A 19,300-nucleotide genomic window follows, 5' to 3' on the forward strand; every position below is an offset into this window, starting at 1 on the left:
AAATTAGTTTTATTTGTAAATTTAGTGCTGTGTAAATTAGTTTTATTTTTTTTAGTTGTTGTTGTGATGATTAATTATTTGTATTATTTATTTTGTGGGTAAATTTCACTTATGGTGTACAACTTTTGCCCTATTTCACACTTTGGTGTACAACCTTCAATTTGTCTCACTAATATGTATGAACTTAGGGGTGACCTCCCACTGTGGTGTACATCCGGTTAAAATGACCGGTCAACGCCCGGTCAACTCGCTAGCTCAGCATTTTTCAACTTTAATTAAAAACTCCCTATATACAATTACCAAAATACCCTTTATCCCAAAAAAAATAAAATAAAAATACACCATATTCTTGGTTCAACTCTCTCTCTTTCCATGGCTCCTTTCTCTCTCTAACTCTTCTCCCTCTCTAATTCCTTTCTTTCTCTAATTCAGTAGCCATTTTTTTCTCTCTAAAACTAGTTACAACCTCTCTCTCTCTCTCCAACTTTCCCTTTCTCTCTCTAAAATTCAAACTGATGGCTCTCTTCACACTCATAATCAGACAGTTCCATTTTTAGTTGGGTTTGAGAAATTAATATTATAAAATTCAAATAAAATAGTGCAACATCCACCTCTCCTTTTCAATTGGAATGACCGAAGCAGTTACATGGCAAATTGTATGGATTCTGGAAACTCATTTTCTACCTGCTTCACTCTAACTCCATTAATTTTCACGACTAGAAAATTGAACCACATCACTGAACGAAAACGATGAATTTCTCTAAATTTTCGTAGCCATTGAACCAAAACTTCTGCGTTGAATCAGATATGTTCTTCCACGAAAATCTCTTTGTAATCCCTTGAGGTCACATCGATAGTTGGTGTTCACCATTTCGATAGAGACGATGCTCGAAACATGTAATTATCGAAAGCGGCAGGTGAAGCGATGGAGAAGAGAAAGCGAGAGGAAATGGGGGAGGAGGAGATAAAACTTCACTTTTGTGATTATACTTATTATTTCATCTCCAGCCATTTTTGTTTTTCCATTGGATCTATAAGTTTACTATTTTTTAGCTTCATTAGATGTGGTGAACGAAAAAATGGAAGAGAGAAAGAATACAATGAGAGAGAAAGAATATGATGAGAGAGTGTATATCTTTTTTAATTAGAAAAAAAATTAGGGGTATTTTAGTAATTACATTATGTGTGGGCCCTTTTTATTAATGAATAGGATGGAAATTGCTGAGCTGGCGAGTTGACCGGGCGTTGACCGGTCATTTTAACCGGTTGTACACCATAGTGGGAGGTCATCCCTAAGTTCGTACATATTAATGAGACAAATTGAAGGTTGTACACCAAAGTGTGAAATAGGGCAAAGGTTGTACACCATAGGTGAAATTTACCCTTTATTTTGTAGCAAATTTTTTATAATTTTATGATTTGACCCGATTTTTAGCCGCCTAACCCGACTTACCCGCTTAACCCGACTTGTCCGCCTAGCCCGACTTGTCCCGATTTATCCCGACTTGAACCGCCTAGGCGGAAATATATCGGACCCCCGATTTAACCCGCCCAGTTATAAAAAATCGGTCAGTGTTCTGAATTTCACCGACTACTCGGCCGATTAGTCGGCGACTTGGCCGACTTTTAGAACACTAGGTAGGAGACATATGGATCATGCACAATTACAAAAATTTGTAGTGAAAGTATTTGGTCTCACTTGTAGTGCATCCGGTTGTGAGCGGAATTTGAGTACTTTTGAGAATGTAAGTTTTATAAATATAACTTTGTCACTTATTTGATCACTTTAGGTTTTGACATAGTTCAAAGGATCATAAAAGTGTTGTTTTGTTTTTTAATTATTGTTTTGTAGGTTCATACCAAAAAAAGAAATCGACTAGCTCAAACACGCATGAATGACTTGGTTTATATCAAGTATAATCGAGCGTTGAAACGTCGATTTGATGAACGAGATCACATTGATCTTATATCTTTGAAAGATATCGATGATAGTAGTGAGTGGTTGACGGGTACAATGGAAGGAGATGGTGGTAATGATGATGAAGATTTAGTATTTGGCAATGATGAGACGATGTGGGATTTAGTTTCGGATGCTCTTGGAGTGGACGAAGATGCCTATAAAACTAGGGCAAAAGGTAAAAGTGTTGTGTCTACTACTAGGCCTACACAAACATATGTGAGAGGAGGCACATCTCGGGCAAGAAAAGTCAATCCTCCTCTAGTTAGTAGAGATGAGGAGGAAGAAAATGATGATGAGGAGGAGGAGGATGACACTACACCATAGATTGCCTATTGCAACCACTTTTCAGAAATCGTTGCCGTAAATCGTTGCATTATCCAATTTTTATTTAATGTCAATGTTCATGTATATTTAATGCAACGATTGCATATAAGGTATTGCTTTAGATATGTTTTTAGTTGTTTAATTTGAACTAAGGTAACGGTAAAATAACATTATGACATATCGTTGCGTTATTGAACTTGATAATTAGATAAAGCAACAATTAATCATGTAAAAAATCATTCCAATGTTGCATTTAATATAAATACAGTAACTATACCTAATTTTATAAATCTAATTATAAACACTTGTTAAGGCTTCTATATAATTTGTTAGTAATAGTTTTTATTATCAATAAGTGGCGTAATAATATTTTTAGATACTAATAGTAAAAACACATAAAAATACAACTACTAAAAAAATAATATTATTTGTTAGTATTAATTTTTTAAAATTCCCACCAAAATATTTCCACCACTTAATTTCCTGAAGCATTTCTTTCCAAAAAGTGGTTAGTAATAATAAAGACACGAATAAAAATTAAAAAACTTAAAAAAAAACCAAAAAGATAATATTTACTATTAATTTGTTAAATTTTTGGGTTCAAATTTCCCAATATATAATTTCAGAAAATATTTTAATCTATTATAAAGACTTTGATAAAAATAACAATGAAAATGAAAAAACAAGCCATAAATTAATAAAGTATAAATTATAATAAAAAATTGACATTGCTTTGCCAAATGTAAATGGCGGCAAAGGAAATTTGTTCCCCCCATTTTTTTTTACTTTGCCTTGTATCCCTCCAATTACATACGTTTTTAATTTGGTTTGTATTTCCCACTTACACAAAGTACTGTCTGTTTCTATTTCTCTCCCGTCTCTCTTTCCCTATTGGCAGTATATGCCCCCTCTCTCCTCCACTTTTTTTTATTACCCCTTCAGGCCCACCTCCGGCAACGATCGCATCATTGGCTTCTCGTGAAGGGGTGGAGAGGCCCACCTCCGGCAAGAAGCAGCATCGTATCTCTCATCTCTCTCCACCGTCACCGGCGTCTATGCCACTGTTAGCGACATTACTGCTCCATCTCATTTCTTACATTTTTCTTCCTCTAGGTATATTTTGTTTTCCTCTTTCTTCTTCTTTCTAGTCAGGAATAAACTATATGTGGTGATACTAAGGAGAACCAATGACAACACGAACACCTCCCCGCTCTCCTTATACCTAACTACTAGTTCTTCCTTTCCTTTAATTTGAGGTCAGTTAATTTAGGTAATTGTGAAAATTGGGAATTTCTAAATTGAGGATTTCTGATTTAGGGATTTGTAAACTAGGCATTTATTCATTAAACACTTTGAAGAATTGTTGATTCATTTGATGAGTTATATACAGAACTTGCAATACTATTGGCATTCCTGGTTGGAGTTCTGGAATGCATCATGGGGCTTCACAACTGTATGGATTGCATCATTTCAAGTGAAGTATTTCTTGGGATATGATGTTGTTTGCAGTAGCAAGATGGTTCTATTGATTAAGAGCAAAATATCTGGAGTAGATGGGGTATGATTATTCAAGTGCAAATGCTTTTATAGCTTTATAATATATTGTAGTCACACGAATGCATGTTCATGGTTTTTTTACTTAATTTGTTTCTTACAAGATCTTGAGTAGATATTTGAATACCAAACCCTTAAAGTGTAGTATATGATATGCTCTTTTCTAGGTCTGGGTTTGATTTTTCTAAGTGTTTAATAAACAAAGCCAGCTTAAGATTATGTTCATGTCAAAAGTTACAATTTTATAATTCTCAATATTATAGGGAACATATAGGCAACCCTTTCTTTGAGTGTGTTTTTACCTGTGACACTTAGAACTAAAGGGTTTACATAGTAAAACCGACAAGCATTAAATAAAGAAATCAAGAAAAAATTGCTTACCTATGATTAGCCTCTCTTCCATAAATGTCTGCATCTCTTGGCTGCTAAATGTTTCTTGATGACTTTTTTTATCATCATTCATTATTTGCTCCTGCAAATTCAATTATTGATTAATGAGGATTGAAAATGTTGTGAACAGTTTTCTTCTTTGGTTGCCTATTACCTTACGTTTGAACTTTTATCCGAGCTTCATTCTTTCTTGATGAATTCGTTGTCTGCAAATACAAAATACAGGAATAAGCCAAACTGCTTCATCTGAAAAATGCTACAAAAGCTAGCTCAAACTCTTACTTGGTTACTTTCCATTATGACACTAAGATTAGCTCTTACCAAAAGATGTTTAGACATTACTCATCTCTATTAAATGGTATCTTCTCCTTTTCATAAGAAGGGACCTTGTATCCTTTCAAGAAGCTATTATTGAAGATTAATCCTTAACACCCATTTATAACTTGTCTTTTAAAAATTATTTTTTAAAATCCAGGCCTTTTTCATATATCAGAGATGGATGGTTTATGAGCTTTACAAACCCATCTACCCTTCTTTACTCTCACAAAAGAAACCCCCTTATGTTGCTGTCTGGTATTGCTGGGTTAGGTTCTTTTTTTTTATCATTCTTATGTTCTGCTTGTGTACATTTTCTTCTCAATCAGTTTTTATTTTATTTTATAAACATATCTGTATTTCATCAGCTTTTCTGCTGTAACAATTTGCCTTTGTTTTAGCAGTCTAACTTCTTTGTTCTAGCTCTTTCGTTTCCTATTTTGCTTCAATGGCTCAGCGGATTAAGATTGGATCCATGAATGAACATCATTTTAGAAGTCCCAAATCTACTTCTTTACATGAGTCTATAACATGAACAAGTCATTTGGTGTTACCTGAACTTGGTCCTGGGGTGGCTAGGTTAGTTACCTGAACTTGGTTCTAGTGTTACCTGAACTTGATTTTGAACTTTTTACAGGAACAAATCATTTGGTGTTACCTGAACTTGGTTTTGAACTTTTTACTGTTAAGTACATAGAGAGGGAGAGAGAAAAAGGTATTTCTTTCTGTAACTTTTTCCTAATTCACTACCTGTTCTTGACTTTCTCTTCTCTAATTCCTTTTGCTAGATTGATGAGAAATTATCAACCACATATCCTAAAGGCATCCAAACATTGTCAGATTCGAAGAGGTAACACAGCCATCCAAATACTCTATGTGTTTCAATTGCACAAATATAACAATTTCAAACATGTTCAACACTGGAACTTATCTGTTCTATATGATTTCACTTAATTGGTCTTTCAATTTGCTTGAGTTAATATAACATGGATGCTGTCTATTTCTGGTCTAAAGGATTTTAGAAGATACTTTATTTGTTGAGTAGAATATAGTCATAAACGTGATGTTTTTTTTCCTTATAGGTCTTATTGACTCTGATGCATTTAGCAATTGTTATGGAATGTACAGCTGGTAGTGAACTCTTTGCAAATATATACAGTGCTAAAGATTTAGTGGAGATGAGGTTGTAATGTTTGTTTAACTTTGCACTTTGCTTATTGCATATATGATTATGATTAAGGTTCTTTTAATTCAAGATATTGTAAGTAGTTATGATATTCTTTTTAAGTATTACTTCTGAAAATAGCTTGTGAAAAACCAATTGGTCATATCATAGATGCATGTATCATAATATTAATACCTTTTGAGTTTGGTTAGAAGAAAGCTTTGTGTAGTTTAGAGCTGCTTAGATCATTATGCATTTGGTATATGTCAAGAAGTCTGTTGTTTAAGTTTGTTAGGGTTGCTCGATGAAGTGGTTCTTATAATAGATTAGAGGGGATTTTTTATTCTTTTCAGGCAAGCATCTGTGGCAACCAGAGGTGGTTAGAAGTAGGCAAAAGCAAATAGTGAAGCAGAATGCGTTTAAGGCTTTCATCTTCTTTTCTAGCAATACTTATAACCACTAAATAATACAGTTGCAAAGCTTTGAAAATGATAGCTAATACGTTCAAGGCTTTCATCTTCTTTTCTAGCAATACTTGTTAGAGCTTTTTGTTTCTTCTTAAAACTGCATAGAGGGCCTAATCAGGGAAATCGGAACGGATTCTCGCACACTTAACAGGATGCTGTCTATTTCTTTACTACTATATTTTGTTGTATCATCCAAAATAAACAAAACAGTATGTTTTGGATTTATTTTATGCTAGAAAAGCTTCAAATAAATTGGAGCTTTCCCATTTTCCTTTACTACTATATTGCTTGGAATGAAGTTTGTTCTTCTTTGATGTTAGGCCTTATTTGTGGAGCATCCTAAATATGTGAACAATGGTTTTTACATTACCAGAGAATCATATGTTAAACATTTACATTTCTTGTTTCAGGCAATGACGGCACGTGCATGGCTTTGTATTTTCCTTACAACAGTACCTTCACTAGCCCCTTGTACAACATCATTGAATTAAGCAAGCATGTAATTATGTCTCTAACTTTTTATTCTTGGAACACGTGGACATGCTTGAAATTGCAGTTTGTTAGTTGACAATTGAGAGTACAAATGGCTCATCCAAACTGATTTCTATCACAATTTTAGTTGCATATCTATCCTAGCTTCATTTGTCACGAGACAATAGTTGGGTGTCTCAGGTCTGCGATTGCTAATAACTAAATATTATCATGTTCCTGGTTTGCACCATGGGGATACCTCTCTGAAACTTACAGATCATTTGTAAAGTATATACTATATGATTGGTAAAATTACAGTTCTATGAAAATTACAGTTCATTGGTCAAATTGAAGTATATACCATATAATTGGTACAAGTGCTTATAGTATAAATTATATGATTGGATAATTTATATTTAATATCTTTTCTAGGTTAATAATGATTTTAGTCAAAATAGGTACATGTGCTTATAACATAAACTGTATGATTGCGTAGTTTACATTTAAATTGTTTTGTAGGTTAATAATGATTTGAGTCAAAATAGGTACATGTGCTTAATGATTGGATAGTTTACATTTCTTTCAGATTGATTGATGTTTGAAGATGGGATTTATTGGTTTAAGTCATTTTTTTAAGTTCAGTTTTCTTAGATTATTTCCTTCAATAAGAATTTTTATTATTTGGATTATAGGCAAGGCTTAAAGAAGAGTTGTTATTTGGAGGCGAAAACACTCACATAATTGAGGAAATACTTGGTGAAGCATCATATCATGATCGTTCATGGCTTGTTGGTAGGATAGGCCACATCAAGAAAAGAAAAGGGACTCCTGAATCTTCAGCTTCTATGAGTAAGAAAAACATTTCTGATGAGACAATCGAACAAATAAAAGCTGTAGTAGTTAGAGAGGAAATGACGAATAAAGTTAGAGAGGAGACGAGGAATGAACTAAAGAGTGTGTTAGAGATGAAATGAAAAAGACCATGGAAGCTCAAGTTGGCACTATTATACAAAGGTTGGCCCAAATGAACCCAACATTGAATTTAAATTTGGATGGGATTGTTGCTTCTCCGAATATCAATGACTCTTTTCCTTCAGAAGTATGTTGATGAAGGAAAAATGATTTATTCATGCTTTTGGTGGTTAGATACTTATTGTACTGTTGAATTGTAATGTTAGGTACTTTTGATTGATAGTTGTTTTTTTTTTTTTTTGTAAACGAATGTTATGTTCCCATCTATTTGATAACTGTTGCCTTTTGGATTAACAACTGTTGTGTTACATATTATAAATCGTTGCTATTTGATAATAAGATGTGTTGCCATAACATCAAACATCGTTGCATTTACAACTAAAAAGTGTTGATATACACAATATAATGTTGCCTTTGGTCTAAAATAACATTGCATTAGTAAAATGCAAAGTGTTGCTATAGGCTACAAAACATTGCCTTTAATCTAAATAGTCGTTGCTTTTTAAACAAATATCGTGTTGCTTAATGTCCAAAACGTGTTGCATTTACTTTAGATGTTGCATTTGATTGAAAACAAGTGTTGCATTTAATTACAAAGGGTTGCCTTAGCTCGACAATGGCAACATATTTGTTACCTTAAAAGTGTTGCTTTTCGGTTCAAAGAATGTTGCCTTTCATATTCTAAGATATTTCGTTGCCTTTATTGTAAATAAAGGCAACGGTTTTTGTGGCGTTGCATTGGAGAAAGTAACTGTTGCCTTAGACAACAAAGGCAATGGTGAATATACCAACGCTTTTGGAATGACCAATAGTGTTGCCTTAACCCATTTTTTGGCCAATTGTAACACTCTTAGGCTCCTAATGCAACCTGTTGTTGTCGTTGCAGTAGGCCATATATGGTGTAGTGTGAGGATGAATATAAAGATGAAGATGAAGAATACAAGGATGAAGAAGAGGAAAACATCAATGATGAGATAGTGTTTAATGATGATGAGGATTTGGATTGATTGTGGAGTTCATTTGATATGTTATTAGGAATTAGGTTTTATTTTGGAATTAGATGTTATTAGGAGTAGGAGTTTTTTTTGTGTGTGTTTTACAACTTTAGACTTAAATTAGTAGATTTGAGTTATTAATATTAATGATTTTATTTTTTGGTGTATTCTATTTTTTTTTGTCGCCTCACATGCGAAAGGCGGTCGCCTCGCCTCAAAGCGGTATTTTGCCCTCGCCGCCTCGGCTCGCCTTTCGCCTTTCGCAACTATGTCTATATATCATAAGTACTATATTAATACATTATTTATTGTCAATTATTAGCTCATTAATTAAATTAATAAAAGAAAGTATGAGTTACAAGAAGATGAAAAAACACTAAAAGGAAATCCAAAAGTTAGAAATAAACGGTTTCCATTGATAAACTGTATTAATAGCATTTTTTTCAAGAATTAGAAGAATTTAGACGCTGATATCTCCAATTGAAGAAATCGGATGGATATAGAAGAGGCATAAACAACTGAAATCGGGAAAAACAAATGTGTCAGAAATTACATGAAATCATTATGTTTCCAAAAGTAATTATTCGATTTTTTTCATGTATAGTAGTTATTTTGTTCTTTTTTATTTGTCTTTTAAATTTTTTCAAAATGACTAAATAAAGATTTGTATATTTTCATTCTTTTTTAGTATAAGTTGCTAGGTGTAATCGTTTCGATTGTTAACTCTAACTAAAATATGGATTTTCCGGCTTTAATTGTTAGGTTTAATTGGAGTTAGATTAATTTTTCAAATTCAGAACCTGGTGAAGTCCACTGATTTTTTTTAATTTGGGTTTATCTAACTCATATGGATTGAATTTTTTTATTTTTATGCATTTTTTGTACGAACAGATATAAAATTTCACATAAAAGTTGTTTATTGAAGTTGGAGACATATAAAGAGGTATTTAAACATTATACTTACAATGAAATTTATTTCAATTATAAATCATGTTTTGTCATGATTACCATTCTAAGTTTCTTTATCATTTCCAATGATGGATTCTATATCTATATTATACTAGTCGAAAACCCGTGCGATGCACGGGGTATGAAACTTTTATATAATTTAGATAAATAAATAAATTGACATATTTACTTTTAAATAATTTTATATCATGCTATGAAAAAATTTTATATTATGTATATTTGAAATTAATATATATTTTTTAATGATAATTCAAATTAAATTAATTTTAAAAATAATTGACTACTTTTTTTTATAGAATTTTAACTAAAGATGAATGATTTATTTATTTTTACAAAATTCAATGATTTGTACTTTTTAGGAATTTTAATACATTTTCATATTCCAAATATTCTGTGAAACAATAATAATAAAATAGCAGATTAATTAAGAAATATATTAGAATATAATAAAAAAACCAAAAATTGAATTAAACTATAATTAAAATTAAATATTATATTTACGATACAAAAGAATTACAATATAGGTTAAACAAAAATTGAATTTAACTACAATTAAAATTAAATATTATATCTATGATACAAAAGAATTACAATCTATGTTAAAATATAAGCAACATCAATATATTATTCTATAAACTATTACAATCAATACTTTTCTAATGTTTCATATGAAGAAACTTTATCAATTCAATATGTTACATATAAAAAAATAAAATTCGTAAGAATTGGTCACAAATTCATCTTGATGATAATTATTTTGGTTGATGGAATTTCATGATCACCAAGTATTCGAATTCAATTATTCATTCTGATACAATAACCCAATATATCTAATTGAATCAGTTTAAGATGATGATTTCTCCTATTTTCATCTCGTAATATCTCATCAAGACATTCGATCAATTTGTTCTTCATTCTTTCACTATATAGAAGATCAGCCATACTCGCAGATATCACTTATTTGATTTCATTAATATTTTCTAATAATTATATATTCTTGAATTTTGTAAGTAAGAAAAACAAACAAAAGAATTGAAAAAAAATGAAGGGACGAAAAAGATAATTAGGAGAGAACCATCTTCCTCTCGGGTTTTTTTTTGAAAATAAGAGAGAACGTCGAGACATAAGCGTATAAAGAGGAGAGTGAAAATATTTTTGCCCATTAATTAAACATTTTATTTTTGCTTAATGAAGTATTAAGTTCATAAATTAATTTTAGTTAAATAGAATTAAATCGCAATTGTAACCACCCAGTACAAAAAAAACGTTTTATAATTAATATGTGAAATTAATTATATTAATTAGAATCATTATGCTCAACATTTGAGAATTTGAAGAGATTCAAATAATAATATTTTCTTAATTAATATTTTTCAATAATTTGTCCTATGGTCATATTTCATTTTCATCTGTTAAAAACTCTCGAAATACTAACAATTTTGTACGAACCATAATATAATAGTTAAAAATATATAAACCAATTTTGCAAAAGCAATTATCTCAATATTCATAATTAATGTACATTTTTAGGATTTTGAGCATCAAAATTTATTTTTATTTACCTTGATTTTGAATTCGTATCTAGCATAATCCACATTCTTCAAGAATAAACATCTTATCAAGCGTATTAGACGCTTACAATCTCCTTGTCTAGAAAATTGGAAAAAAAATAACTTCTTGATAATAATAATAATAATAATAATAATATAACATAATTTATATTGAAATAAACTTCATTGTAAGTATAATATTCTAATATATCTTTAATATTTTATTTAATATGTCTCAAACTTCAATGAACAACTATCGTGTGAAACTTTATATCTATCTGTACCAAAATGCATAAAAATAAAAAATACAATCCATATCAATTAGCTAAACTCAAACTAAAAAAATGAGTGGATTTCAACATGTTCCGAATTAGAAAAATTAATCTAACTTCAATTAAAACTAAAAATTGAGTTCATAAAAAGCCGAAAATCTAAATTTTAGTTAGAGTTAACAATCAAAACGATAACACCTAGGAACATATACTAAAAAGAATGCAAATATACAAAATCTTTATTTTAGTCATTTTGAAAAATAAATAAATAAAAAAGAAAACATGGATAAGGTAGCGAGATGTATGGAATCTGGATAACGACAGAAATGGAATTTCATCTCTGAAAGATGAAACTATAACAATAATTGTTTAATAAAAATAAAACAACAACACAATTGAGAAAGCCAAAAATTGAGTTCATATAAAGCCGAAAATCTAAATTTTAGTTAAGAGTTAGCAATCGAAACGATAACACCTAGCAACATATACTAAAAAAGAATACAAATTTACAAAATCTTTATTTTAGTCATTTTGAAAAAAAAAAGACAAATAAAAAAGAAAACATGGATAAGGTAGCGAGAGGTATGGAATCTGAGTAACGACAGAAATGAAATTTCATCTCTGAAAAATGAAACTATAACAACTATTGTTTAATAAAAAGAAAACAACAACACAATTGAGAACAAAAATACCTACAACATATGAAAAAAATCGAATAATTACCTTGAGAAACATAAGAATTTTTTTTTTAATCATTGAGAAACATAAGAATTTCTTGTAATTTTTGACACTTTTGTGTTTTCCGGTTTTAGTTGTTCATGTATCTTCTATTTCTGTCGGATTTCTTCAATTGAATCTATCAGTTTGGAAAAAAAAGACAAATAAAAAAGAAAACATGGATAAGATAGCGAGAGGTATAGAACATGGGTAATAGCAGAAATGAATCTGAAAGATGAAACTATAACAACTATTGTTTAATAAAAATAAAACAACAACATAATTGAGAACAAAATAACTCCAACATATGAAAAAAAATCAAATATTTACCTTCATAAATATAATACTATCTATCGTGACCAATGAATATAATGGTGGAATACTATGTATCATGCTTTATATAGAAGTTTATTTGTGACTTTTGGATTTCCTTTGCATATAATGGTGGAATACTATGTATCATGCTTTATATAGAAGTTTATTTGTGACTTTTGGATTTCCTTTGCTTTGTGTTTTTTCATCTTCCCGTAACTCTTGTTTTCTTTTATTATTTTAATTAATGGACTAGTAATTATTTAATATATTCTAAATATAAATTTGTTATTTTTAATTAATTAAATATTTGTTTTTACTTAATTAAATATTTTTAATCTGATTTTTTACTACGTTAACAACTCATCAAAAATACCTATAAAACACTTCTTCTCATTTCTCTCTGCTTCCGTAATTATATATAGTATAGATTTAATAATGCAAGCAAAGAGAAATTAATTAGGAGAGTTTTAGAGGTCCTTTTGATTAATTGTCAAAATAATAATAAAGGAAAATTGTAAATATTAGATCTAATCTAATACATATTTAATAGATATAATAAAAATAACTTACAAAATATCCCAACGAAAAAAAATTATATGACGATAAAAAAATAGGAAAGGATCCATTCAACTTCCATTCATTTAACTTTAATAAATAGAATTAAAATCAATATTACTAAAAAAAATTATATTTATATTTAATAGATATAATAAAAATAACTTTTAAAATATCACAACGAAAAAAATTATATAACGACAAAAAATACGTAGGGATCCATTGAAATTCTCTTTATTTAACTTTAAAAAATAACATTAAAACCAATGTAACTGAATTTTTTTTTATAACACATTGACAAAAAAATATGTGAGATCCATTTAATAAATAGCACTAAAACTAACATAATTGAAAAAAATTATATTTATATTTAATAGATATAATAAAATAACTTATAAAATATCCCAACGAAAACAAATTATATAACGATAAAAATATGTAAGGATCCATTCAAATTCCATTCATTTAACTTTAATAAATAACATTAAAACCAATAGAACTAAAAAAATTATAACATATTTAATTTTTTGATGTAATAATTAACACAATATTTAAACTTCCAAACTACTATATAAACCAAATAAAATTTAAAAAGAAAGACATGCTTATTTCAAATTCATGGATTTATCAAAGATTTTTGAAAGCACGAGAAAAAGAATTTTGAGGAGAGCTAGAATTTGATTGAAAAAACATCGCCACAAAGTGTAGTAAATATTTTAAAATTGCAAAATTATATAGAAAAAGTATTATACAAGAACGGAAAGGAATGACCATTGCAAACATGGCCAATAGATTATGACTTCAACAACTTCCAAAACTTATTATCAAGCAATTATAAAGATATGTATGTTAATTTATTTACAATTTATAAATTTAAATTATTTTAAAACAAAATATTAATATCACTACATGTAAATGATATAAAATTTTAAAAATATTTAAAATATTGTACAAAAAAAATCCACTCACACAACGCGCGGGCACAATACTAGTTATTTATAGAGAGTGAATCAAGAGTTTCTTGAAGATGCTATTATAAATATTTTAAAATGTTAATAACTAAGTCTATCACATATAAGTTAATCAAAACAACAATAAAATTATCAAATATTTATAATATTTACTGTGTTACTAGTATAATTATAAATAATCAAATAAAAAATATAAGAAACCTATTTTGTTTATTTGACGAATTTATTTAAAAGGTGTACAATAGTTAAATAACTATCAAATTAATCCATTTAAATTTTTTATGAGATAAAATTAAAATTGGTTTTATTTAAAATATTAAAATTAAATTTATATAATTTCTTTCATTAAAGTAAAACATACACTTCAGGCAAAACATTAACATGAAATTTCAACCTTATACCGTAAAAATATCACCTATTGTTTTCTAGTGAAATGACGTATATATTTCTTTTTATTTTGAGAGTCCATTATTACCCAATTCAACTTCTCATAGACCACGTGTTTTTCTCTGGAGAAAGACCATAGTATCAAATTTTTATGCCTACAAATAAAAAAGGACAGAGATAAAATTTGTTGACCAATTTATTAAATGGTAAATGGAGACCAGCAGAGCGGCGGTGCAATGTGAATTGCACTGTAAGAATTTAATAGGAAAAGTCAGAAAAAGCCAAATCTGGGGGTACTTTAGTAATTAAGGACACTCCTGCTGCTTTCTTTGTTTTGGGGGTCTCTCTTCGCTGGAGAACGAACGAACGAAAGGCAAGAACAAAGAAGTTTTGTAGAGCAAAGGTTGATTGAAAATCGGAAATTCCGCATTCTGCGCATCATAATTCTCATATATTAATCATCCAAATTCCTTCTTCTCCCGATCCAAGATCTTCCCTCCTCCTTTCACCTTCTTTCTAAACGGAGCTTCCGGATATTTATGACTCTCAGGTCCCCTTTCACTATCTAATTCCTGTTTACGTTTCCTTTTTTTTATATTTCATGGGGATTTTAAGGCATACTGAGTTAAATCACAATCAACTCTTAGGTTTTTTTTTTTTTTTGGTTTATTGGATTTATCTAGAAATGGTTGTTAGAATAATTTCACGAAACTTGAAGAATTTGGAAGCTGAATTGGAAGGATTTCCTTTTTAATTAAATGTAACTATAGATTCATTGATTGATGCTTAAGTTACATCTATCTTTATCTTATCTATATTAATCAGTGGTTTTTTCCTTTTTCAAGGATGTGTTTCAATTCACTGAATTTCTTTTTATTTGGTATGTTAAATTGTTCATGCCGTAGTGTTTTGCCATTTCAGGTTACTGAAGACGATTGATGTTCATCGTTGAATTGAAGAATAAAGCTGCCGCGAGTCATCATCTGGTAGCCGATAATCTGAATTAGGGAAGTACGAGATTCAATTGAATATTATTGGAGTTTGTGGCTTGCGGGCCCTTTTCGGAAATTTGTTTCAGCTATGGAAATCCGATTATTGGAGGTCAATTAGTTTATCATAGTCTGTTATGATCCACATGTTTCAGTTTTGTTGGTAGAGTTACTTGATTTGGAAAGCAATGACTCTAGATTCACCAAAGAGCCTCCCTGGATTGCTCGCGTTACCACGGTCTCTTTCTTCCATCGTTGTCTCTGTAGGAGGTCTTGCCATTTTCTTAGTTTTTGCTTCTTTACTCCTTGTTTCTTTCCCCAATATACATGGGTATTTTTACGGTGTTGTTACTTCTAATAAATTGGTTTCGGCCGATTATCCTACAATCGAGAATCGCGTTGATAGTAATGTAGATGTATTAAATAGGAATGCTACATCTGGATCTAGTTTAGAAGCACCCGCTACTTCTTCTAGCGGTGTAAATGAAAGTGTAAATGTCAGTGATAAATATTCTTCGCCGTCTAAACCTAATTTACCAGTTACTTCTTCTGATGCGAGCCAAAAGGAGGGTGTCAAGGAGAAGGGTGGTTCAGTGATAGAAGGAAAAGAAGGTAAAGGACTTGATGAAAATAGTGCAGTTGCTTCTTCTGCTGTGAGCAATGCAACAACGATTGGTTCAGATGATAATGGTATGCTATTTTTAAAAATATATATGGAAGTTTTTGATATATTCACTTGCATTATGGAGTTCCTATATTAGCATTTGCTGATTTTATTAGTTTCTCTAAATGCATTGAATTGACGTTTTAGCTACCGATTAATTGTTAAGCCTGGAATTAGTCTTTTGTTGTTTCAAATAGATCTTTGAAGAGATTTACTTCCACTCTACTATTCATTTCTTGTTAGTAGTTACCATGTATACACACACTCAGCAAATAGAGAAATGGGAAAACATGCTACATGTAGAACCACATAAATTCACCAAATAATTTTTCTTTTAAACTCTCATAATATCTACGCATTTCCTCTTATGATTTGAAAAGATCTGTAATCAATTTGTATAATTCCTTCATCCAAATTAGATAGTAGATTTGCTCTTAATTTTTCAATCTCATACCTGACTTTTATTAGTATTATTAGCATAAAAAACATAATCTCTTAACTGTAAAATAGGGTTTATCTGAAAGCCAATGGGCTTGAGGCCCTAATGGTTTCAATATCCCTGCAAGATGCAAAATGTGTTCCCAAATCCTGGTATCAAACTTGACTGGGGCATGGAAAGCCTTAGAAGATGAGTAGCTCAACCTTAACAAGGTTGAACTGCTCGCCTCGATCCTTCTATGGTGCCCAAAGAAGCATTGGTTTTGATACATTATCTACTTTGGTATACTGGGTGTGTTCTGTTCTTTGAATCTCATGTGATTTAGTCCTGGAGTCTGCAAAAAATTTGCAACTTAATTAAGGATCCTATAATTGTATGCAGCCTGCTCTTACAGGGCATGATACGTATATTATTGTTGGTTTTGTTACATCTTCACGTATTTCCAGTGTGAATGGGAATGTGGCTTCAGTTTTTGTTGCAAAAGAATGTGCTCATGATAGAGTCTTTTTGGGGCTTCCTTTCATTATCTCCCTCTTTCATGATCTGGAAAGATTCTAATTTGTGGTTTTCATTTGTAAACAAATAGGTTGTGATCTGTACCGTGGAAGTTGGTTTTTTGATCCACTGGGACCTCTGTATACAAACAACACGTGCCCTGTTGTGACACAGATGCAGAACTGCCAGGGGAATGGAAGGCCTGACAGCGAATATGAGAATTGGCGTTGGAAACCTGCCGAATGTGAACTTCCACGATTTGATGCCAAGAAATTTCTGGAATTGATGAGAGGGAAGACTCTAGCTTTCATTGGTGACTCAGTTGCTCGAAACCAGATGGAATCAATGTTGTGCCTTCTCTGGCAGGCAAGTATAGTTGATTCTTTTGATGTTTTTGATTCCATGAGAAATTTTGGGCTCCATATTGTGGCAGGATCTGTACATACATTTTTTTTATCTCAGGATACCTGTATCTTAAATTTATCACGTGTCAGCCAAATATTTCTCTTTGTTTCCTTTACAAGCGTGGTGCATAGAGGTTTGTAAGCTTTCATGTGTCTTCCCATTTGGTAATGGACTATTTGATGCCTTATATGTGTGTGTGTGTGTTTGTATATATATTTGGATTAGTGTTACTGAGTTCCATTCTTATGAAATGAAATGGCTCCTACTAAACATGCAATTTTGTTATTTTAGATCACTTAGTCTTACTTTTTCTCTAATACGTGACTTACAGAAACATTTTATTTTGTTAAAACTCATTAAAACTTTTCTGATGTGTTTAGGTGGAAGTTCCAAAAAACAGGGGGAACAAAAGAATGCAGCGATATTACTTCAGGTCTACTAATACCATGATTGTTCGTATTTGGTCCTCTTGGCTTGTTCATAAAACGGCAGATCCTGTTGAGATTGCTCCACAGAGTGTTGTGAAGCTTCACCTTGATGCTCCAGATGAGGATTTCATGCAATATATCACAGGTTTCGATGTGGTTGTACTTTCCTCTGGCCATTGGTTTGCTAAGCAGTCGGTGTACATGTTGAACAACGAAGTTGTCGGAGGACAGTTGTGGTGGCCAGACAAGTCTCGTCCCATGAAGGTTCATAATGTCGAAGCATTTGCTATATCGACAGAGACAATTCTCACATCTCTTGTTACCCATCCGAATTACACTGGCCTGACCATTTTGCGGACCTATTCACCGGATCATTACGAAGGTGGAGCCTGGAATACTGGGGGATCATGTACTGGGAAGGTAAAACCTCTTGGGCAAGGCAAATTGGTTGAAAATGGATTTACAGACACAATGCACAAGCAACAGGTAGGAGCTTTTAGTCGTGCGATTAAGAAGGCAACAAACAAGTCGAAGTTAAAGTTGATGGATATCACAGAACCTTTTGGTTATCGGCATGATGGGCATCCAGGCCCATATAGAAGTCCTGACCCGAAGAAACAAACGAAACGTGGACCTGATGGAAGGCCTCCACCACAGGATTGCTTGCACTGGTGCATGCCCGGTCCGGTTGATACTTGGAATGAATTTGTGCTTGAATTAATAAGGAGAGAATTTGAGGGAAAAAAGGAGTCATCAGAATGAGATTGTAGCTTTTGGTTGCCACGGCACATATAGTTTTTTGTTTCTATTATTGTTAATTGCAAGATAGCTCGAGTTTGTTGTAAGATCAAAGGCAAATATAAATTTTAGAAGCGGGACAAAAATATTGTTGCGATATCATCTGCAGCAAAGGCCTCGAATTTTTGGTCAAATATCAGCATGAAGTTGTAGAGAGATGTAACATTTGATTATGGGATTATTGTTTTGATATAGGTAGCTCTATAAAAAAAAAAAAGCTTTATTGAATCTCATCTGGAATAGTTGTTCATGCTACTTATTAATGAACCCCTTATATGGATAGTTCTGTTATGTGTGGATGACAGCGTGTACCACATAAATTATTGTTGAGAAATCCCTCAACTCTACATTGGATTTGTATGGATTCGTTTTGTAGATTTGCAATGCGGGAATTCACTTGTGCAGATATGATAAATAGGTAAATTACATCCATGGTCTCTGAATTTTGTACTTATTTTCATTAAGAGCTTTGAATTTCAAAACTAACGTTATGGCTCCTAAATTTTATAGTTTACTAGCATAATATCTTCTGTTAACATTGATCAAAATGATGAATCGAGTAAGGTAACCCTCATAGAACTAGCAAAAATGATAGCAACTTGAATAATTGATTTGTTTTGTTTTGATTGGTACATTTTCAACTTTTTTGGCACCAAATTTTATCATCGATCTCTATTTTATTTCCACAAGTCTCTATTTTTACTACAACTCACAACACTGTATTATATTATGC

The 19,300-nt window shown here is 31.1% G+C and overlaps 1 protein-coding gene across 1 annotated transcript; it reads left to right on the forward strand.

Moving 5' to 3' along the window:
• Positions 1-14,631: 14,631 nt before the first annotated feature.
• On the forward strand, positions 14,632-18,866 carry LOC136226376 (protein YLS7). Its single transcript, XM_066014832.1, has 4 exons — positions 14,632-14,899; positions 15,271-16,028; positions 17,028-17,302; positions 17,722-18,866. The coding sequence occupies exons 2-4, from the start codon at positions 15,527-15,529 to the stop codon at positions 18,529-18,531; spliced, it is 1,587 nt and encodes a 528-aa protein (XP_065870904.1). The 5' UTR covers positions 14,632-14,899; positions 15,271-15,526; the 3' UTR covers positions 18,532-18,866.
• Positions 18,867-19,300: the final 434 nt, after the last annotated feature.

This window comes from Euphorbia lathyris, chromosome 1 (genome assembly GCF_963576675.1).
Source record: "Euphorbia lathyris chromosome 1, ddEupLath1.1, whole genome shotgun sequence".
In the NCBI taxonomy this organism is placed as follows: domain Eukaryota; kingdom Viridiplantae; phylum Streptophyta; class Magnoliopsida; order Malpighiales; family Euphorbiaceae; genus Euphorbia; species Euphorbia lathyris.

Bases quoted from the DNA above. Each gene is read 5' to 3' on its own strand.
- LOC136226376 (XM_066014832.1), top strand. From the start codon at position 15,527: ATGACTCTAGATTCACCAAAGAGCCTCCCTGGATTGCTCGCGTTACCA. The intron at 16,029-17,027 runs GTATGCTATTTT...GTAAACAAATAG, and splicing joins GATTGGTTCAGATGATAATG to GTTGTGATCTGTACCGTGGA. The intron at 17,303-17,721 runs GCAAGTATAGTT...TGATGTGTTTAG, and splicing joins TGTTGTGCCTTCTCTGGCAG to GTGGAAGTTCCAAAAAACAG.